The following is a 23864-nucleotide window of genomic DNA, read 5'->3' on the forward strand; positions in this document are numbered from 1 at the left end:
GTTTAGTGGGAGTGTTTTTAGGAAAGTCTTCGAGGTAGTAGATAATGACGAAAATTACGATGTTTTTTACTTAGACTTTAGCAAAGCGTTTGACAGAGTACCGCATCAGAGGCTTCTGAGAAAAGTTAAGGCTCATGGTATCGAGGGTAAGATTTTACATTGGATAAAATCATGGCTCACCGATAGAACACAGAGGGTCAACGTAGATGCCTGAGTGGGGCCGTGTAACCAGTGGGTCAGTACTGGGCCCACTCTTGTTCATAATCTACATAAACGATCTAGATACTGGGATCAGCAGTGACATAAGCAAGTTTGCGGATGACACCAAAATAGGGCGGCAGATTATTTCAGGGCAGGATGCAAATGCACTACAGGAGGATTTAAATAAACTGCAGGAGTGGACAGAAAAATGGCAAATGAAATTCAAAACCAGCAAGTGCAGCGTACTTAATATTGGAAGAACAAATACTGTCAATGTATACAGCCTTAACATCATCAACCTAGAGAAGTCGACTTGTGAAAGAGACTTAGGGGTACTTGTAAGCCCGGACCTACGGCCTAGAAAATAAGGCAAATAAAGTATTAGGTTTTATATCTAGAAGTGTAAGTAATAAGAGTGCAGAGGTCTTATTGCAACTATATCTTGCGCTAGTCAGGCCGCACCTCGATTCTGCGGTTCAGTTCTGGTGCCCCTATTATAGAATGGATATCAATCACTGCAGTCGGTGCAGCGAAGAATGACGAAAATGATTCCGGGACTTAGAAACCTTCCATATCAAGATAGGTTAAATAAACTAAACTTGCATTCCCTAGAAAGACGAAGAGTGCGGGGAGATATGATAGAAGTATTTAAGTGGGTGAAAGGAATCAATAAAGGAGATCTAGATAAGTTCTTATAATATCACTAATTGGATCACCTGAAGATTGCTACCCCGCTCATTACACCAAGCTAACTTAACCTAGAGCTGACCTAATATTCTAACGGTAACCTAATATCACCGTAACCTAACCTAACCTAACTTAAAGCTTCCTAATGAGCTAATGACGAAGGAAGCAGGGGGGTGGAGAGAATGAGGTAGTGATGGAAGAGAAGAATGTGTAGTGAGGGAGGAGGAGAATGTGCAGTGAGGGAGGAGGAGAATGTGCAGTGAGGGAGGAGGAGAATGTGCAGTGAGGGAGGAGAGGGATGTGTAGTGAGGGAGGAGGAGGGTGTGTAGTGAGGGAGGAGGAGGATGTGTAGTGAGGGAGGAGGAGGGTGTGTAGTGAGGGAGAGAGATAGTGGCCACCGGAAGTAAGGTTGCCTCGTCTCAACCAAAAACAAAGACACCATCCCGCTCGCTCTTCACCTTGAGACAAACGTACACACACACATACAGCCCCTGGAGACAAACGTACACACACACATACAGCCCCTGGAGACAAACGTACACACACACATACAGCCCCTGGAGACAAACGTACACACACACATTCAGCCTCTGGAGACGACCAAAAAACGTTATTGTAAACACACAGGTAATGATAATAAGGTGAGTTATGAGTTGTATACACCTGGTGACGTAATATTTACCTGTTAATTACTCTTATAATAACTGCACTTACCTATCCTTACTCACCTACCTAAGCCCCCCCCCCCGCTTTCTCTCTTGCACCCATCTGCCCCTCCTTACCTGCACCCCTTTCCCCCCACCTGCAGCCAACTACCTCACGTGGTCTTCAACATTCCTACACACACACACGCTCACCTGCCCCCACCCTCCCCAACATTCTCATACTCTGACTAACCTCCCCCCAACACACCCTCACCTGCACCACCAAACCCTCATTACCACCACCCCAGGTACATCACCACCAGATAAGGTACACCATTAAGAACATCAACAAACTTTCTAACTCTTTACCTGTCCCAAAAACGCCTCCACACACAGGTAAATTCTCTATCATTACGGGACTAAACTTGTGATTGAGGGATGACAATAAAATGGTATCTTCACCTGTGTCTTCACCTGTGGCGTATAAGAGCTTCCAGAGGGTTAATTAAGGCTCTGTTTACCTGTTTGGTTCCGGGAGAGGTTCGTTTGTGTGTGTGTGTGTGTGTGTGTGTGTGTGTGTGTGTGTGTGTGTGTGTGTAGAAGACAATGAAGCAGAGGTGTACACAGGTTGAAGACGCGATGGGTGGTTGGGGTCAAGGTCAGGTCAACAGTTATGGAAAGTGCCCTAATACCTATCGTAACACTTGGTCTACCTGAAGATTAACTACCCTAACGTTAATTGGAAGGTTAGGTTAGGTTAGGTGAGGTGAGGTTAGGTTAGGTCAGGCAACATATAACCTCCCTACACACTCAAGCAACAACAATTTATAGTCTATTCATATTACAATCAATAAATAATAAAAATACAACGTAATAAATCTCGATAATATAACACGGAAAATACCCCTACCCGTAGCCTTCAATATGGTTCAACTTATCGACTATATAAACCGGTGTTAGTAACGGACGCCATACCATAACACGACAAGATTCTTATACGATAATTTGTACCAATAATGAACGACTGTGATCATAATTAAGTTGGTAAGTAAAAGGAATGTTTACTTTCGTTGGCTCGTGTGTATAGCCTAGTGAGCCAGCCAACCCCCGTGAGACAATGGTGAGGAGAGGAAAATGACTATGACGTGAGGGTGTGGGTGGGTGGGGTGACATTGTGGGTGGGAAGGGGTGTAAAGTGGTGAAGGGAGTGGGTGGTAGAGCGTCTGGGTGGGGAGTGTGAGGTGGGTGTGGGTGGGAAGGGGTGTAAGTGGTGAAGTGGGTGGTGGGAAGCGTCTGGGTGGGGAGTGTGGTGGGTGTGGGTGGGAAGGGGTGTAAGTGGTATGGGGGGGTTGAAGGTGTGGGTGGGAGGGAGGAGGTAAACGGTGTGGCACAGGTATACAGCCAGAGGCATTCTCACCTGTGCTAGTGACCCGAGCACTGGAGGGGGAGCCACAGGGGGTTAACCTGTGATGGTAGTGGTGCTTAGTGACCTTGGTGTGTGTGTGTGTGTGTGAAGTAGAAAAGTATACACAGCCAAGAGTTATACACTTGCCCAAGGGTGAACTTTCCCTTGTGAGGTGCCGTCTCTCTCATTCACACGGGTTAGGTTAGGTTAGAACAGTCCCAAAAAGATACACCTTCAGTAAGTCATGGTGAGGTGCCTTAATTAACACCCTCTACCTGGTTGTTGTCCTCACGTCACACTGTCTTCACGTCACACTGTTTGTCCTCACTCTACACTGCCTCTCGCTCACCCTCATACACGTGAAGACTTAAACGCTGGTGTTGGTAGTGAGCTTAATGGTGGAGTCACACACACACACACACACACACACACACACAGTCACGCGCTCGTAATTTAATCCTCCACTTGTAAAACCAACAAAAAGCTGATCTCTAAACCTCACAAAACTGCATCAGAGACAACTCAACTCTGATACCTGTGGTTAGGTTACTATTAATACTATCAAGTGAAACGAGAGATTAAAAGTAACGACACGTATAATAACAACAACAACAATAATGATAAGATTAACAACAATAATAATAAAAATAATAAGAATAATAATAAGAATAATAATAAAAATGTAAATATATAATGATAAGTAATAATAAAACAATAATAATAATAATAATAAAAATGTAAATATAAAATAATAATAATGAGAAGGCGAAAAGAGAAGGAAGTAAGTTGGTCTGTATATAAGGAGTTGAAAGCTATATTCCTCTCTACCTGTGTGACGGGGTATAAATCTCTCTCTCTCTCTCTCTCTGTCCACCAAAAACCTGTCTCCGTTAATAAATACTAAAACTTCTGAATAAAACTTTCTAATTCCGGTTCAGGTAGTGGAAATAATAAATGTTTAATACAGTGGATAATAATAGCTACTTGTGTGTGTGTGTGTGTGTGTGTGTGTGTGTGTGTGTGTGTTAGGGTGCTGTGGGAAACACAAATAACCTGGTTGATCCAGAGTATGAAGGACACTGTGAAGGCTGGACTGAGGAGAGAGGGAGAGAAAAAGGGGGAGGAGAGAAAGAAGAGGAAGGAGGGGGAGAGAAAGAGGGGGGGAGGGAGAGAGGGACAGGGAAGGGAGGGAGAGAAGGGGTAGAGACAAGCCCAGAGAATTTCCTCCAGGTGAGTACTTGTCATATACTACAGGTGAAGAGGACGACCATAGACTGACGATGACTCGGCAAACAAACAGTCGACTTTTATCACAAACTCAACAAAAGACTATCTAGTGACGTCATCTTAATGCCCTTAGGTACCCAGCCTGGTGTATAGTAGTGCCAACAGTGCCATTAAAACTCTACAGTGGCACTAATAGTATCCAGCCTGGTCAGCGTCTTACAGGAGCCTCACATGCGAGTTAACTACAGGAGGTAACTGTTGTGCCGAGTCATGCATAAAGAGTGAGATTATGAGAAGATCAACACAGCGGCCATGTTGGTTAATGGTGACGAGCGGGGGGGAGGGGCGGGGCTCATCACTATACCTGCCTGGCCCTGGATGGACTATACATGATCTTGACACTGTTTTCCTTAGACTCTGTAACACCTGTCAATATAACTAACACACCTCGGGGCGTCCTACCTCCCTTGTCCTTATTTCTGACATGTTGGTGGGTGCTGGGGGTGACGCCGAGGAGTGGGGGTTGTGTGCTGGGGGAGAGGGTGGCACTCTTGCCCAGGGCGCGGCCTCTCCTGTACAGCTTGGTGGGAGGCACTGGCACTCCAGCAGCAGGAAGAGGTTTAGGACCTTTACACCACCGCCATGATGCCGAGGTGGTGTCCAGTCTAGTGCCATTACGTTCTCCCCCATGGCACAGTAAGTCTTCCCTGACCTTGAACACATCACCTTTGACCGTGGGTGTGGTCCTTGAGGCGGAGGTACGCGGGGACGCCTTCACCTGCCTGATGTAGGTGGCATGGTACACGCTGGAGGTGTCTTGAACTGAGTCGTGCGTGCTGAGACCCGCTCTGATGACCAGGCGACAGAGGGCGGAGGCGTCATGGACCTCTACGTAGTTCTGCCGTGTGGGTCTGGTGGTGCGGCCGTCCGTGACTTGTACGAGGCGGGTCTTGTTGTTCGGCCGAAACGACACTTGAGCGCCACAAACAGATGACAGTTCAACAGCGTGAGGTGCGCGAGAGGTAGACACGGGCGGGTTATACAGAGGCACTGGTGGTGGGCTGGTGAGATGGGGCAGGCTGGTCGGAAGAGGCGGTGGGCTGGTCGGATGGGGTGGTGGGCTGGTCGGAAGTGGCGGTGGGTTGGTTGGATGGGGCGGTGGGCTGGTTGGATGGGGCGGTCGGCTGGTCGGATGGGGCGGTGGGCTGGTCGGAAGGGGCGGTGGGTTGGTCGGAAGGGCGGTGGGTTGGTTGGAAGAGGAGGTGGGCTGGTCGGATAAGGCGGTGGACACGAGAGTAGAGGAGAATGAGTGGTGTGGATGAGGGGTGTGGGCAGGGCGGGTGCCTGGTAAGTGTCGCCTCTTGGGTCAGCAGGCAGGGCCACCGCGCCGCTCGACGATCTGTTCTTGTTGGGGCGGGCGTACAGAGGCTCTGTGTTGACTGCTGACGTCACCTTGGGGAGACGATCATGTGGGGAGGACGGGTGGGTGGGGTGGACCCCGGGGTGTGTGGAGGAGGTGGTGGAGGCGCCACTGTCATGCGTCATGCTCTCCACCCCACTGGAGGAGGTGTCCCCTGCGGTGTCCACGAGGCGGGTCTTGGCGGCGATACAGTCGTCAATACAGCGTTCATTGTAACCCAGGACGGGCGCCGTCACCCAGGACAGGTCCCGGTAGTCCACGTAGGTGTTGAGGGCAGCGGGCACCACACGGCCGCCGCCCTTGGGTTTGGTCGTCTTGAGAGCAGAGTTGAATATGTGTGTGTCGAGGTGGTGGGCGGCGGTGAGGGCGGGCTGTGCTGTGGCGGCGTCTTGGCTCACACTGTGTCCTGACCGAAACACAAACTCCTCCTCGTCGTGGAGTGAGTCCAGGGCGTCGCTGGAGGAACACCTTATTGAGGGTCTCAGTCTGAGGCTGACCTTCGCACTGGCCTTCCTCCAGAGAGCGGCACATGCCCGAGCCCGGCGCCGCCCACCGTCCCTCCTGCCCCGCCATGCCTTCACCAGGCCGGCTCCTGACACAGGCATCCCAACTGGCGTATTGTGGGCGGCGGTGCCTCAGCTGCGCGTCAACATGAGTGACGGTGATGGTCCACGCCGGGTAACGCGCGCGGCACAGTGCCAGGCACGGCCCGGGAGGAGAAACTCTGGTGGTACCGTCACTGCCACCAACAACACTAACTTACTACTACACACAACACATCACTTGGTCCACTATTTCCTGTGTATTTAGTCACTGATAACTGCAGCTGCCAGTGAGCGGCTCACACCAATTATCTTAAGAGCACCAGACACCTGCCCTGCCTCACTCCTGACCACGGTATAACCTCACTTGACCCAGATACCAGCAACATCTAGCTGTGGTCACGCCTCACACACTGCTGGAGAGGTGTCCTGGCCGAGGGTCTCCACCGCGGCGCTTCACTGTCATGTTGAGGTGTGGTAGGAGCGGTGGCGTGAGTGACAGGGACGTACCTCCTCCCACGGCGCTCGAGCACACAGTGGCGGCCACCAGCGACACTACACACACCGCCCACTTCCCCACCCCCCCACACGCCCCCGCCCCCCAACCACCCTGAAGGAAAGTTGCAGGAAATGCGGAAACAACTCGCCCCGCAGCGTACTGTGGTCCGCCCCCAGGCACGTAACCCACCACCCACCACACGCCGAACCCGCACTTACCACACCCGTACCCAAGGATCACTTTATGATACCAACCACTCCCTCCACGGCCAGGTAATGTGTGACATTTCACCCAAATATTTTCTTGAAAGCTGAGGAGGGAAGACAAGATTACCTGTGTGTGTGTGTGTGTGTGTGTGTGTGTGTGTGTGTGCCACGCAGTACATAATAACAACTGACACTAATGGTGGGTCTTGACTGTCACAACTGACGGAAGGGGAACATAGACTTACCGCGGGCGGGCGGGTGTATAGGTGACAGGTGTAGGGGAGAGACAGGTACGTGCTGGTGGTGTCATCGGGGCATAAGGGACTCAGCTCCTCCCCTCACACAACAACAACGATAACAACAACAACACGGTCAACCACAGTGTAGGTGTAGTAACAGCGAATCCTGGACAGTGTGAACCCCTCCTATATCTCGCCCCCCATATGTGACGCCCCATGTGTGACGCCCCGTGTGTGACGCCCCGTGTGTGACGCCCCGTGTGTGACGCCCCATATGTGACGCCCCGTGTATGACGCCCCGTGTGTGACGCCCTCGTGTGCCGCCCCATATGTGACGCCCCGTGTGTGCCGCCTGGTGTGTGCCGCCTGGTGTGTGACGCCTGGTGTGTGCCGCCCCTCACACACAGGATGTCTGCCTTATCTAATATCATAATCACCATCATTAACTTCCACTGATTTTTAAAGTTCCGGGGAAACAATATTTTGATGAAATATGGAGGACACGACGGATGGCTGCCTGCCTTGAGGAGTGTGTGTGTCATGTGTGGGGGTGTCATATGTGGGGGTGTCATGTGCGGGGTATCAAGTGTGGGGTGTCATATGTGGGGGTGTCATGTGGATGTCATGTGCGGGTATCATGTGGGTGTCATGTGTGGGGTGTCATGTACGGGTGTCATGTGTGGGTGTCATGTGTGTGGGGTGTCATGTGTGTGGGGTGTCATGTGCGGGGTGTCATGTGTGGGGGTGTCATGTACGGTGTCATGTGTGGGTGTCATGTGCGGGTGTCATGTGTGGTGTCATGTGGGGGTATCATGCGTGGGTGTCATGTGCGGGGTGTCATGTGCGGGGTGTCATGTGGGGTGTCATGCGTGGGTGTCATGTGCGGGTGTCATGTGGGGTGTCATGCGGGTGTCATGTGCGGGGGTGTCGAGTGGAGGTGTGTCATCAATGAGTGTCATGGGTGGGGAGTGTCATGAGTGTGTCAAGAAGTATGATTGAGTGTGTCAAGGAAGTGTGTTATGAGTGTGTCCCTCAGGGCGGCCATGAACACTGACGGTGGGGGGCAAGCATGACGACCACGAGGAACACTGAGAACTCAGTCTATTTATTCCTCCTCCCTCCCCTCAGTCACTCACTCCCCCCTCCTCAGTCACCTCCCTCCTTCACGCTTACTCACGCCCTCCTCATCACAAACCACCCCCCACCCCTTCCCTCCCGCGCGTGTATGTGTGTGTGGGGGGGTGAATCTACGAGACAAATCACAGTGCCGGAGGGGGAGGGGCAGGGCCAGTTGGGAGGTGTGGGGGTGGGGGGTCAGCAGTATCGGGAACACGGTAGGGGTGTTTTAGGCGTAAGTGATGGTGGGAGAGGGGTGTGGAGGGTAGGGGTGAAGGAGGGTGGGGGTAGAGGTGAGGGAAGTTAGGTTAGGTTAGATTTATATTAGATTAGATCACACACACACACACACACACACACACACACACAGGTTAAAGAGCCGTAAACACAAAACTCTACGGCAGACAACAGTCATCATTCATAAAACACCAATACATCATCATCATGTAGCCTCAGGTGTTGACATGACTGACTCTGCTTGGGTCAGGTGTTGTCAGGTGTGAAGTTAATTCCACACGACACAGTTTACTGAGAGAGAGAGAGAGAGAGAGAGAAGAGAGAGAGAGAGAGAGAGACTACATCGTACCAAGTTCCCCTCAAGTACACCTGAGTTACCTGGGTGTGGCGAGTAATTAAGAAAGTCGTGCAAGAACAAACAGTTTACTGGACCATAAGACCTACCTGGGGGTAGCGATAAACATTTATAAACAGGTTCAGGTCAGGGTCAGGTCATGTACAGGTTCGGTAACTTATCATTGACCCCACCACTACCCCCATCCCTCACCCCTATCTCCCCCAACCCATCTTTCTCCCTCCCCTACCCTCCTACCCCTCCCTTACCCCCAATATCACTTGTTCAACACGCCGGCACAGTCGATAAAAGTTACTGGCTAAGTGGTTATTGAACTCTGTGTGTTTATTTACAGCAGAGGTTAAAAGGGGGGGAGGGAGGAGGGAGGAAGGAGAGGGAGGGAGGGTGGTGAAGGAGGGGAGGGAGGGAGGAGGATAATGTTTTTCCTTCACTACACGATCAGTAAGGGCTAATGCTCTTATTTGGCGATTCCTGTGTGTGGGTGGGCTGGGGGGGGGGTTTAGGTGGCGCCCCCATGACCCTTTGTGCCCTCATCTAGTAGTACACCGCCCTGTCTCTGCCTACGCCCTTCTTCGTCCTCCACCCATCACCTCTCTCTCTCTCTCTCTCTCTCTCTCCTCACCACCCCGTCCCATCTCCATTGTTTCTCCCTCTTTCATCACCCCTTCCTACTTCTTTCCTCATTACCCTCCCTCTCCCCCACCATCCCTCCTATCTCTCCCTCCTTCCCTCCCCCACCACCCTCCCTCCCCAAACTGACACATGAGTAACACACATGCAGACATCAGTGCTTCCATGATAAAAACTTTACCAACACAAGACACGCCTGGAAAACTGGGGTGGGTTTGAGTGGGTTAGGTGGGTTTGGAGTGGGTTAGGGTGGTTTGAGTGGGTTAGGGTGGGGTTTGAGTGGGTTGGGGTGGGTTTGGTGGGGTGGGTGGGTGGTCAGTTAGTCATAAGGTTCTTCCTGCCCACCCACCCATCCACTCACCTCATAGCTACCACACACACACACACACACACACACACACACACACACACACATGATAGACGTCGACAGTTAAGCCTCATCACCATTAGTAAATTCAATCACGCCCCGAAGACAAATTCATCCAAGGTCTTTATCATACTGAACAAGGGATCATCAATATTCAGAGGCAGTGTGGGTACGGGTGGGTGGTGGGTGGGTGGGGTTAGGATCCGGGACACCACTAGTTGGATGGGATTTAGAGGTGGTAATAAGTAGTGATCCAATGTGGTGCCTTGTAAACAACCTCTCTCCTCGGACACGTGTAGGATATTAACGTTTCATTGCCCCCGACCTCTATTTATACATATGTGTGTGTGTGTGTGTGTGTGTGTGTGTGTGTGTGTGTGTGTGTGTGTGCTGGCTTAACACTCACACGCACTGTAGAAGTAAAGTTTGAGCTGGCCGGCTCAATGACAGGCCAAAGGTGGAGGAAGAGGTAGGGAGGTGAGGGAGGGAGGAGGAGAGGAGGTAGTGGAGGGAGTGGAGGAGGGGAGGAGGTAGAGGAGGTAGGAGGTAGGGAGGGAGGGAGGAGGGAGTGGAGGAGTGGAGGAGAGTAGAGGTAGAGAAGACACTGTTGTTGTTGACAGTAGAGTAACTCACAGGTTCTAGAGGTCTTGGCTGAAGGAGGGGGAGCAGGAGGTGGCAGTAGTGTTGAGGTGATCAGCCGCGGACACCACCCCTGTGTACCGCAACTCACCTGTAACAACAACAAAAACAAATGATAATCAAATAAAAAACAAATGACGATCAAATACAAAACAAATGATAATCAATTAAATCGGGAAGGAAGGAGAGGGTGTGGATCTCTCCCTCTCACTGATACATAGAGCAACACATTGTTTACCTCTCATTCGGTGCCCCTATACTGTACTAAGTCAGAGGAGCAGCCACGACCCACTCAAGTACAACCCAGCACCTCCCCATCTTTCCTCCTCCTCCACATCTCAGCACCCTGTCCTCCACCACCACCTTCAGGTGTGTTTCAGCTCTCACACTTGACTTCTTTTAATTATATTTTTATTCACCGTGAGAACCACAAAATTCCCCCGCGTCTTCCACTCCCCTGCGTCACTCCCTCCCTCTCTCTCCCTGTCCACCTCCTTCCTCCCTCCCTACAACACCACGACCTCTTCCTTGCCTTCTCCCCAACACACTTCTACTTAAAATCTATCTCCTTGCCTACCTTTTATCTCACACACACACACACACACACACACACACACAACACACACACACACACACACACACACACACATCCCCCATTGTACCTGTCTTCTCTGTTTCCTGCCTGAAAGAAAGTCACTCGTCTCTAAAGAATTACTCTCATCCCGGCCAATTTATTTCCTTAATGGAGGCAAGTGGTGAGGTGGATCAGTGTCTCATTACTTATAAATCAAAAGTATAAGTGAGGTGTAGTATAGTGTGTAGTGTAGTGTGTAGTGTAGTGTAGCAGTATAGTGTCTCAGTGTATTTCAGCAGAGGAATGAGGTGAGAGTATCTACACAGGTGAGGGGGGTTGCAGGTAGATACAGGTACACCCAGTCACAATAAAGAAGGTGTACCTCAGCCCTGTTGTTATTAGTAGCTAGGTTATAATTTAGGACCTTCCTGTGTGTGTGTTGTGTGTTTACCAGATCGTTTCATGGTATTGGTTAAAAAAATTATATAAAAAAACTCAAACCCTAACCTAACCTAACCTGGTAAATAATCCCAGTTAAATATTCCCCAGAGGACACCTGAGGCAACACCTACACTTATGGTTGACTAAATAGTACGCCCCACCCCCCAAACCACACACGACACGTCCTCAACGTGTCGTGACACCCACTGGACACACACACACACACACAACACACACAACCACCTATATTAACACCTGTATCCATATTGTCAAGGTTAATTATAGGTGATAATGAGTTCAGGTTCAGGGTAAAGGAGAGGGACGGTGACTGGGAAGAGGGGCAATGGCACGGGCAGAGGGGAGCACCTTTTCCAGGGCCAGTTATGACACGGTTAGGGGCTCTTGTGAGTGACACAGGTGGGGGAAGGAGGATGCTGGTTCACCTGAGGCCGGGCAGGGCAAGGGGTGAGATGGGTGTCTGGGCATGCATGCAAATTCCCATGGTTCAGGTTGTCCCGCCCCATCCAGTATCTACCCTGCCCCCCATCACTATACACCCAGCCCCCTTCACTATATGCCCTCCCCCTCCAGTATCTCCGCCCCCCCATCACTATATGCCCCACCCCTTCCAGTATACACCCAGCCCTTTCACTATATGCCCCTCCTCCAGTATCTACCCGCCCCCATCACTATACACCCAGCCCTTCACTATATGCCCCTCCCTCCAGTATATGCCCCACCCTCCAGAATACACCCAGCCCTTCACTATATGCCCCTCCTCCAGTATATGTCCCGCCCTCCAGTACATACACCGCCCACTTCACTATATGCCCCACCCCTTCACTATATGCCCCACCCTTCACTATATGCCCCACCCTTCACTATATGCCCCCACTATATGCCCCGCCCTCCCATACCTCATCTCCTCCCTGTTATATTCTCTCCTCTCTCCTCTCCCCTACTCTCCTCCGTCTCTCCTCCCTACTTCTCCTCACGTGTTTATCATATATTTAGGATTCAATGTCCTCGTCCTGGCCAATGAAACGTCTCATCGCCGCCATATTTGTTTTGATTCTTGAACGATGACGTCTCTTTTTTGATTGGCGAGACGGAACCAGAGGCTAAACCAATCAGAATTCCTCTATTTAATATATGTCGGAGAAGAGAAGGAGTGGTCGTGATGGATGGAGGATAGAAGGAAGGGATAAGTCGTGTTAGATGGATGGAGGGAGGGACGGGATAGATGGAGGAGGAGGGTGGTCGTGATAGATGGAGGAGGAGGGTGGGGTCGAGATGGATGAAGGTGATGGCTGAAGGGTTGTACAAGGTGTGTGTACAGATGACGACCTCCCATTTTCTGCCTCACGACCCACACTGTCCTGAGAGTCATAAACAAACCTTATCTGAAGACGCAAACATTGGCTATAGCTCCACCAACTTCTCTCCCTTCCTGCTATATCCTCCCTGTCCTCCCTTATATACCTCCTTCCTCCCTCCTCTCCCTACCTGCTATACCACAGACTGTCGTTACATCCCAGGTAAGCGCCCCGAGCACCTAATCACTGCGATATGATGCTATAATCTTCACTACCACCACCACACCTGTGTGTGGGAGGGGCCAGGAGGTAGCAGCGTGGGAGGGAGGGCGTGGTGGGAGAAGGGAGGGCAGTGGGGCGTGGGAGAGGAGGGCAGTGTGGGGCGGGAGGGAGGGGAGGGCAGGGAGTGTGGAGGAGGGGAGGGCAGTGTGGGCGTGGAGGAGGGAGGGCAGTGTGGGCGTGGAGGAGGGGAGGGCAGTGGGCGTGAGCAGGGAGGGCAGTGTGGGCGTGGAGGAGGAAGGGCAGTGTGGGCGTGCAGGATGACACATGCTAAAGCAGGAGGCACCCAGGTTCCCACGCCTGGCCTGCCGGGTACACCATCACACATGATTGGTCCGCTACACGCCCTCATTACCTGCCTGATCACACCATCACTCCGGCCCATCTCACTCCCACCCCCTACCTCTCTCCTTACCCACCGTCACCCTTTCTGCCATCCCCACCTCCCCGTGCTCACCGTCAGCCCTTTCCTGACCTACCCTGCCCTCTATCCCTCCCTCACCCCCTCCAACACCGTCTCCCCAGACACCCAAGTGTCTCAGCATCACTCAAACACACAGGTGAGAGACAACACCTGGACTGGTGGCTTTCGTCAGTAGGCTGTGGAGAGGAGACCTTGCTACAGTAGGCCTGGGGACGTGTCCAAATATTCTGGTGGTGAGAGGTGTTGTAGTGAAGTAAACTAAACAGAGAACACGTTAAGCGCTCTGTAGGTGGGTGTGTGGGTGAGTGAGGGTGACTGGATGTAAGCTGGTGGGTGAGGGTGGGTACTACCGTGTCTCAACCAGTCCACTTCCTGCTGGGCTCCTCAACACCTCCACCACACCTACAATCATGACCGCCTTGGGCTGCTGACCTCTTATGCTGTACCTACTGGCACTCTACAGAAGCCAGGTGAAGGTAGTGCCTCTCTCTCTCTCTCTCTCGACCACTAATCAATCCTCACAGGTGAATATTACACGATACACCCCACCTGTGAGGACTCGTAAACACACACACACACACACACACACACTACTACTACTTTGCTATCACTCTGAATCAAGTATGACGATTATCCAGCTATGATACAATGTTATGAGTTATTAAGGATGTCACCTAGGTTGGTGAGTTCTGAGGTGACTAAAGAAGTCGATACGGGACCGGCAGAGTCGTTCACATACAGTATGTTGGACAGGTGGAGGGGCTACATCTAGTGCGGAGGGCGGCGGCAGCGTCTTGTCTCGCTCGGTTTGCAGTCGGGTTAACTCGAAAATATTGACACCTTCTCGTGTGGTGCTCCTCCAAGCGTTAGTGTGGAGTAATCGTCTCCCAGGTGAGGGGGTCGATTTGGTACTTTTTCAGGTTTGTCTTAAGACTATCCGTATACTGTACCTGTCAACTGCCCACAGCATTACGTTTACTATTCGTTAGGTGACCAAAGTAGCTGCTCTGGCAGTCTACTGTCGTCCAAGGGGTAAATAGGCCAGTCCAGCGTAGTTGTTTATGGATAATGAAGCCCTGATGCTCCTACAGTTGTGTTCCGCGAGAATACACTTTTTGCGCACACACACACACACATGACCATTAACTCCCACCCCACCCCACCCACACCTGTAATCAGCCACTCACCACTCACCTGTTTTCTCTGGTAACACTGAACTCCTTCTTGTCCTCACGTCTCTTTGTTTACATCCAGTGTGGGTCTTGTTTGTTTGTCTCTTACTGATACACTTTGTTTGTTAGAGTGAATTTGGTGAGCCTAAGAGTGTCAGTCCTACATGTCAAGGAACTTAAATGGTCCTAAGGAGACAGGAGCCCTAAGCAGGGTTCTCAAGCAGGTGCAGGCGTTATACAGGTCTGGCAGCATCACATCAGGCTTGGGATCTAGGAGCCGTCTCTAAAAGGGTCCTACGTAGGTTTGGGGATCTGCAGGAGGGGGCCGGGGGAGTCCTAACAGGTCATCGAAGGAAATACATCACGCCTAAGAGTCACGTTCTCAACCCCAGATGTTAACATAGTTTTAGTCACCTGTAACCTTTAATGTACAGGTGAGGTGACCAGAGTAATTCTCTCTCTCGTCAGTTCCTGTAACGTGTTACCTGTGTGTACTTCCGAGTCATTAACCTGTTTCTAACAAAACCAACGATCGCCCTACTCAGTTCCATTCAACACACACACACCTCATCAATCAACTCTATGAAACCAAATCATCTTTTACTTAACCTAACCTAACCCACACGAGAGAGAGGGCTAACCACATCAAGAGAGGCTAACCCAATAAGAGGCTAACCCACACAAGAGAGGCTGACCCACGAGAGGCCGAGAGGCCAACTCACCCAAGAAATATCCAACCCAAAAATAGAATTAAATTAGATAAGCTTTATTTTTTTCATCTAAATTCCATTAATTGACTATTCTAAGCTTAAGAAAACCAGCTTAACTGTTTTGGGTGAAATGTGATAATGAAATTTGCACTAATGAAATATATGGAAAGTCACGCAACTTTAAGCACACACACACACACACACACACACACACACACACACACACACACACACACACACACACACACACACACACACCAAGCAATCGTAACATTGACCGTCCATGACCTGACTCAGGTACAAGTGGTTGGGGAGGCTACAGCACACACCAGACCAGTGTGTGTGTGCAGGGCACCTGCACTTCTAACACCAACACCTGCACCCTCCACCTGTATACTCCCCAACACTCACCTGTACCCCCACTACCATCAGGAGGAAGGAGGAAAGAAAAGGGGGGCAAAAGGGAGGCAGGAGGAAAAGGAGAGAGAGACAACCACAAGAGACTGAGGAAAGGAAAAGTCACTGAACTAAATAATGGTCTTGTTAGAGCTGAGGGGAGGGAGAGGAAGGGAGGGGAAGAGGAACAGGGGGAAGTGGTAGGAAGAGTAAAAGAGGGGGAGGAGGTAGGGGGCAAGGAAATGAGGGGAGAAATGAATGGGGATAAAGGAAGAGGAGAGATGAGGTAGAGAGGAAAGGAGGGGGGGAGAAAGGAGGGGAGGAAAGGGAGGGGGGGAAGAGAAAGACCTTGAGGCTATACCTTGTCCCACACACACACACACACACACACACACACACCTGGGGCTCCTGTTACCTTCAATTGTTTATAATGACTCTATACTGACTCTCACACCCGTCGACCCTTCCAGCAGGAACCTCTTCACCCCCCCACCTCCTGCGGTAGTACAGTAGCTGGAAGGAAGTGCAAGGAGACAAAAACCAATCAACCAACCCAAACCATAACCCAAAACCCAACCCCGCAGGTAATGTTAAGGTGTAGTTTTAATTCACAGTACATAAACTAGTGAATTAACCTCAGGTGATCCGATACTTGACCTGTACCGGCATATCATTCACTTCAATACACCAAACGAATCAGACGGACACATGATCCAGCGAGAGGTTAGTGAGCGAGGTCAGCAGGTGGAGCAAGGTCGTTTGGCACCCAGGTAGAGGGGGGAAGGAGGAGGGGGAGGGCAGCAGTGCCAGGGTGTTAAGTACAACATAACAACAACACCTCCACCTCCCTCCTCTATTCACACCTCCCACCTCTAACACCTGCCTGGCTGACCTTGAGAAGGTGACTGTGATGGGCAATGAGTGAGTAGTAGGGCAGGGAGGGAAGGGGAGGAAAGGTGAGAGGAAAAGAGAGGGAAGAGAGAGGAAGAAAAAGAAGGAGGGGAGGAGAGATGAGGGGAGAGAGTAAGGGTGAGGGAGGGTAGGAGGAAGGAAGGGCAAGCGCAGGCGCCCGGCTCCAGCATTCTTCCGTCACCTCCTCCACGGTGGCCCCACAGCCAACGACCCACACCTGTTGCTACCTGCACGCCCACCTCACTGCATCCGACCACCACCATACACACCTGCACCTCTACAAACACACACCTGTACCTCTACCAACATACACCTGCCCCACCACCACCATACACCTGCACCTCCACCATACACACACATGTACCTCCACCACACACTTGCACCCCACCACACCTGCACCATCACACACCTGCACCTCCACCACACACCTGTACTCCACACACCTGCACCACCACTACACACCTGCCACAAGAGGAGCGACCCCTGGCAGCGTGGGGGGAGAGTATACCCGTTAATCTGACAATTAGGGGAGGGAAGACACTACAAGGCTTTGTCTCCTGACGGCCACAGACACCCCCAGCCCTCACCCCAGCACCACCCAGCCCCACTCCCAGCACCACCCAGCTCCCATTCCCACCACCAGCCCACACTCCCAGCACCACCCAGCCTCACCCAGCACCACCCAGCCCTCACTCCCAGCACCACCCAGCCTCACTCCCAGCACCCACCCAGCCTCACCCCAAGTGCGCTTAACAAGGTCCTCACCTCCTCCACTCAGCCTGATACCTTCTCCTGCACCCAGCCTCAATCCAGCACCACCCAGCCCCATCACTCCAGCACCAACCCAGCCCCCACCCCCAGCACCACCCAGCCTCACTCCCAGCACCACCCACCTGCCCTCACCCCAGCACCACCCAGCCCCCACTGCACCACCCAGCCCTCACCCCAGCACCACCCAGCCTCACCCCCAGCACCACCCAGCCCCACCCCAGCAACCACCCAGCCCACCCCTCCCAGCACCACCCAGCCTCACCCCCAGCAACCCACCCAGCCCCAACCCAGCACCACCACCCAGCCCTCACCCCAGCAACACCCCAGCCCTCACACCAGCACCACCCAGCCCCCACCCCAGCACCACCCAGCCCCCACTCCCCAGCACCACCCAGCCTCCCCAATCCCCAGCACCACCCAGCCCCTCACTCCCCAGCACCACCCAGCCCCACCCAGCACCACCCAGCCCCACCCCAGCACCACCCAGCCCTCACCCCAGCACCACCCAGCCCCACACCCAGCACCAACCCAGCCCCCACCTCTGCACCACCCAGCCCTCCCCACCCCAGCACCACCCAGCCCCCACTCCACAGCACCACCCAGCCCCACTCCCAGCACCACCCAGCCCCACCACCAGCACCACCCAGCCCTCACACCAGCACCACCAGCCCCCCACCTCCACCCAGCCCCACTCCCAGCACCACCCAGCCCCTCACCCCAGCACCACCCAGCCTCACCCCAGCACCACCCAGCCCCCACCCCAGCACCACCCAGCCTCACTCCCAGCACCACCCAGCCTCACCCCAGCACACCACTCCAGCCCTCACTCCCAGCACCACCCAGCCCTCAAGCAGCGACAAGCAACAAACAAGAGAATGATAACTGCATACATGTGTTGTAATGGTCAGCAATCTCCTCCCAAGTGAGTGGACTGGTCTGGTCCCCGCAGGGTGAAATTATAAATGTTTATTAATTCCATTTGACCTGTCTACCCAGCAGTAATTAGAACCTGATGTTAATCGATTTGCGGATCGTATTCTGCAGGTTAGCCAGTGCAGTTAAGGAGTTGTCCGGTCTTCCTGGACCATTCCTTGACACTGGTCAGTGAAGCCTGTTAACTCCAGGGAGTAGCTAAGCTGTGTTAACAGCTTTACACACCTAAACAAATCCACGCCTAGGTGGTCCCTTGCTGGCCAATCCCTGTTGACACGAGGGGCAAACTATTATTATGTACATCACACCAGCTAGGGGAGGGAGGCAGGTAACCCCACAAGCAGGCGAGGGTCAGTAAAGGTCGACCTTTAACGGTGGAGGCAAGTCTTGACTCTTGCTTACAGTTACAAGTTCTAGCCAACCGGTTAACGAGACACTTCTCCCTACCCCAACCAACATCCAGATCCTCACCCAAATCTAACCCTCCTCCTCACTCACTCCCCAGACCTCTTCCTCCCTTGACCTAACATAAGCGTAGTTTTTGGTATTAAGTGCGCAACGGCCTGACTCTCCGCCCACTCCACCCACCGAAACACTCAGCCAGGTCCCCTTACTAGCAGGTCCTCCTAACTAGTCAGGTCCCCTACCAGCCATGTCCCCCACTAGCCACAGGTCCCTCCCCATAGCCAGGTCCCCACAGCCAGGTCCCCCACAGCCAGGTCCTCCATTAGCCAGGTCCTTCCTTACTAGCCAGGTCCTCTCACTGCCCAATTGGGTCCCCCACTAGCCAGGCCCTACCCTCCCTCCATTATCTTACCTGTCCTGACTATAGTAATACATCCATATACTGACTTCTCTGTATACAATCCGTTATATGGAGGTTTTCACATTTAACGAACCCTCGATATAACGGACTTTCCTCCAAAATAGTCCATTAAATAGAGGGTTTCACATTTAACGAACCCTCGATATAACGGACTTTCCTCTCCAAATAGTCCGTTAAATAGAGGGTTTCACATTTAACGAACCCTCGATATAACGAATTTCTCTCAAATAGTCCGTTATATGGAGGGTTTCATTGACATACTAACTCTCGCTGTTTACCATCATTCGTTAACTTCATCTTATTGTAGTAACGACAGCCCCTACCTCGCTAACACCTCGCCCTGAACTCACCTGAAAAAGCAAAAATATATTAGACTTGTTAATCACCTTTATTGATACATCTTATAAAACTTCATTAATAGTTTCAATAAGTTTAACAAAATTTCAAAAAGTTTCAAAGTTTCAAATCACACACAAAAAAAATCATAAATTATATCTATTATTTATTTATATTTTCAGTGGTGTTAAAAGTGAGTCCCGTACAGAAAAACCTCTCAATAACGGACTTCTCTCCATATAATCCACAGCATGATATGACACATTCTCTCCATCTCCCATCCACCTCACTCCCCACCTTAGCCCCCCACCCTCAGCCCCCACCCATAGCCCCCCACCCATAGCCCCCAACCACAGCTCCCCACCCATAGCTCCCTCACCCTTAGCCCCCCACCACAACGACGCCCTTAACGACATTCCTTCACCCTGTAACTACAACACTCTGTCAGTTTAATGAGTGACCTGAGGGGCTGGGAGCAACAAGGAGGACAGATGACACCTAGTGACAGTGAGTGTGACCTTAGTGACAGGGAGTAACAGAGTGAGTGACCTTAGTGACAGGAGCACAGGAGTAACAGAGTGAGTGACCTTAGTGACAGATACACCCCCCACCCAACTACCCCCACAGACCCGTCACCACCCACGCACACCTTACCCTTCCCTCCTCACACTTCCCCATCACCTACTCTCCATTTCATTAAGAGAATTTGAACTTTCTCCGTTGTGTGTTGAACGAGACATACCCGGCTGACCGCCCAAGACGGCCAGATTACATCATTACGCTCACACTGGATGACACTACATCGGCTGACGCTCACTGGCTGACATTCACACTGGCTGACATTTACACTCCATCACACCTGTTAGGCTAATCATCACACCTGAACTAACTTAATATAAAAGTGTGGATAAGAACCGTCCAAAATTATGTAAATATCACAACACCTAGTCTCTCTCTCTCTCTCTCTCTCAGTAGTGGGGGGTTGTGACCTCTCTCTCTCTCAGTAGTGGGGGGTTGTGACCTCTCTCTCTCTCTCGTGTTATTCAGCCTGTGGTCAGTACTGTGAGACGTGCCGACAGACATGCATGGGAAGGAGCAGCTGTAGAGCCCACATCCTGCTGGTGCTGGTCAGGTCACAACCTCCTCACTACACAACCCGGAAACCTCCACAGTGGTCACTATCTCCACTACATAACCCGGAAACCTCCACAGGTGTCTCACAGTCGTCCTGCTACAGGTTGGGTGTTGATTGGTCCCATACACCTGGTTCACCTCCTGGGTCACGAACAGAGGTCCTAGTAAAGAACCTTCGTTCTTCCCAAAACACCTCAAATTTATAGTGAAACCTCTATATAACGGACTTTTCTCTCCATGTAACGGACTTCCTCGATATAACGGACTTTCATCTCTATATATAGCTCTTTAGTGGGTGGTTTCACATCTAATGGAGCCTCGATATAGTGGTGGTGGAGGGAGAGATGGGTAGGAGGGAGGAGATGGTGAGGAGAAGTGATAGTGGTGAGGGGAGGAGAGGTGATTAGTGAAAGGAGAGGAGATGGTGAGGAGGAGGATAGTAGGGGAGGAGAGGTGATGGTGGTGAGGGAGGAGGTGATGGCATCCCTCTCTCTTCCTACCCACTCTCCAGCTATTTCTGCTCCAGTGTTTACCTCACTTGGGCTCTCCTCTTGATAAACAGCAGCAGAACCCCCTCACTCCACCCTCCCCGCCGCTACCAGTATGTAAGCAGGAGGGAGAGGAGAGAGGGAGAGGTCTGGCCCTAAGGGACACACACACACACACACACACACACACACACACGCCATAAAATAACAACTTAAAGACCAACGCCTTGTAAGCCTCACTTTCTACTCTTCCTATTTCCTGCTACAGTTGTTTTCTCATTGTTTCTCCCTCCTTCCTTTACCCCCCTCCTCCTTTACCCCCTCCCCTTCCTTTACCCCCTTTCTCTTCATGCCTCCCTCCCACTCACCTGCAAAATAAACATCTACGAGGCGATATCTCTTGAGTCCAAACCTGTTATCCTGTCTCTTCTCACCTGTATGTCTATGTCTCTACCTCATTAAATCAAACAAACACCTGCCTGGGTCTCCAATTAGTGAACTGTGATAAGTTATTAATATTGTCTTTATTTACCTGTGTTTCTACATACCTGCCGGGTCATTAACGGACACACCTGTATAGTGTTAGTGTGGGACTCACTAATGCTGTGAGGGAGTAGGGTGTACTGTCGAGGGGGAGAGGTGTACTGTCGTGAGGGGGGGAGGAATACTGTCGGAGAATGGAGGTGTACTGTCGGAGGGGGTAGTGGGTACTGTCGTGAGAGATGGTGTACTCTCGTGAGGGGGAGAGGGTGTACTGTCGGAGAAAGTGGTGTACTGTCGTGAGGGGGAGTGGTGTACTGTCGTGAGGGGAAGTAGGGTGTACTGTCGAGGGGGAGTAGTGGTGTACTGTCGTGAGGGAAAGAAGTGTGTACTGTCGAGAGGGGGGAGTAGTGGTGTACTGTCGAGGGGGAGTAGTGGTACTGTCGAGGGGGGAGTAGGGTGTACTGTCGTGAGGGGGAGTAGGTGTACTGTCGAGGGGGGAGTAGTGGTGTACTGTCGTGAGGGGAAGAGTGGTACTGTCTGAGGGGGAGTAGTGGGTACTGTCGTGAGGGGAAGGGCACTGTCGAGGAAGCAGGGTGACTGTCGAGGAGAGGTACTGTCGAGGGGTAGCACTGTCGAGGGGGAGTAGTGGTGTACTGTCGTGAGGGGAGAGGTGTACTGTCGTGAGGGGAGTAGTGGTGTACTGTCGGAGGGGGGAGATGGTGTACTGTCGAGGGGAGCAGTGGTGTACTGTCGTGAGGGAGTAGTGGTGTACTGTCGAGGGGGGAAGTAGGGTGCACAGGAGGATATAATATCCTAGTCTCTATCTTGCAGGCTGACTCACGCCCCCACATAGACTGACTCACGCCCCCCACATATCCTTCCTCACGCCCCCATATCCTTCCTCACGCCCCCCACATACACTGACTCCACGCCCCCCACATATCCTTCCTCACGCCCCCACATAGATTGACTCATCCCCCCAGCCTGCCAACATTCAACAACACATCAAAATAGATGAAGGGGGTAGGAAGAAAGAGAGGCAGGGGTGGGGAGAGAGAGGGTGAGGTGGAGAGAGAGAGAGAGAGACAGAGGCAAAAAGAAGGCAACACGCGATTAACATAAAGGAAAGAGGAACAAAAAATATTGTAAACAGGAGAATAAGGTAAACAAAATACAACACAGGTGTATTAATGAATGAACAGGTAATGAGATGAAGGTGTGTATATCTCACCTGTTGATTAAACACCCTAGCGTTACCTGGGGGTAGGTTTAGGTTTAAGCATATGTACACTGCTATCATCAATTACGTACTATATACTTATAAATTACAAGACAAACAGCAAGAAAATATTAATAACAGAAAAATGTGGAGGAGGAACAGGAGGGTGAAGAAGAAGAAGAGAGGAGGAAGAGGGTGAAGAAGAAGAGAGAGGAAGAGGAGGAGGGTGAAGAAGAAGAGAGGAGGAAGAGGAGGAGGGTGAAGAAGAAGAAGAAGCATGGAGGGGAAGAGAGGAAGAAGGTGGTAGCGAGGTGAGGTAGTAATCAGACACAGGTGAGATAAACACATTTTACCTGGGGGACCTCCACACCTCACACTAATTACCTCTCACATCACCCCCCCCCATACCTACTCCTTCCCCCAACACAAACACAAGAAGCTATGAATCACCTGAAGATTAACCACCCTAATGCTTTTTGATGGGGTTAGGTAGGGTTAGCACTCCAGACCTCACACACTCTATCACACCCACACACACCTCACACACTCCACAGCACACCACACACTCTATCACACCCACAGCACACCACACACTCCAGGCCACCGTAAAGTACTCCACAAAAGCCTTCATCACACCCAGCCTTTAAACCTCCCGGGTGCGTTACCTGTCAGGACGCCCTACAGGTATATAGATGCTGAGAGAGAGAGAGAGAGAGAGAGAGAGAGAGAATAAGGGTGGTAGTATGAGGTTTTATGACCACTGTTACCTGATACTCACCTGCGGGTCAGCACAATACTGTATAAGGATGAGAGGGACAGCACCTAACCCCTACACCACTATCATCATCACTACCATCATCATCACTATCACCACTACCATCATCACTATCACCACTACCATCATCACTATCACCACTACCATCATCACTATCATCACTACCATCATCACTATCATCACTACCATCATCACTATCATCACTACCATCACCACTATCATCAACATCACTATCACCACTACCATCATAACTATCACCAC

At 51.5% G+C, this 23864-nt stretch overlaps 1 protein-coding gene across 6 annotated transcripts in view; it reads right to left on the reverse strand.

Moving 5' to 3' along the window:
• The window catches only part of LOC121870683, a 73633-nt gene that overhangs the window by 32371 nt on the left and 17398 nt on the right, over window positions 1-23864 (reverse strand). Inside the window, exons 1-2 of one of the 6 annotated variants that reach the window (XM_042372630.1) lie at window positions 19447-19467; window positions 10409-10505 (exon numbers count right to left, since the gene is read on the reverse strand). The exons of the other annotated variants lie outside the window; for them this stretch is intronic. Of the exons in view, the coding sequence (XP_042228564.1) occupies window positions 10409-10505; window positions 19447-19452 (103 nt within the window). The 5' untranslated portion in view covers window positions 19453-19467. Of the gene's footprint in view, window positions 1-10408; window positions 10506-19446; window positions 19468-23864 lie in introns of those variants that run through there. 6 annotated transcript variants of the gene reach the window in all.

This window comes from Homarus americanus, unplaced genomic scaffold (assembly GCF_018991925.1).
Source record: "Homarus americanus isolate GMGI-L3 unplaced genomic scaffold, GMGI_Hamer_2.0 scaffold56333, whole genome shotgun sequence".
Lineage (NCBI taxonomy): Eukaryota > Metazoa > Arthropoda > Malacostraca > Decapoda > Nephropidae > Homarus > Homarus americanus.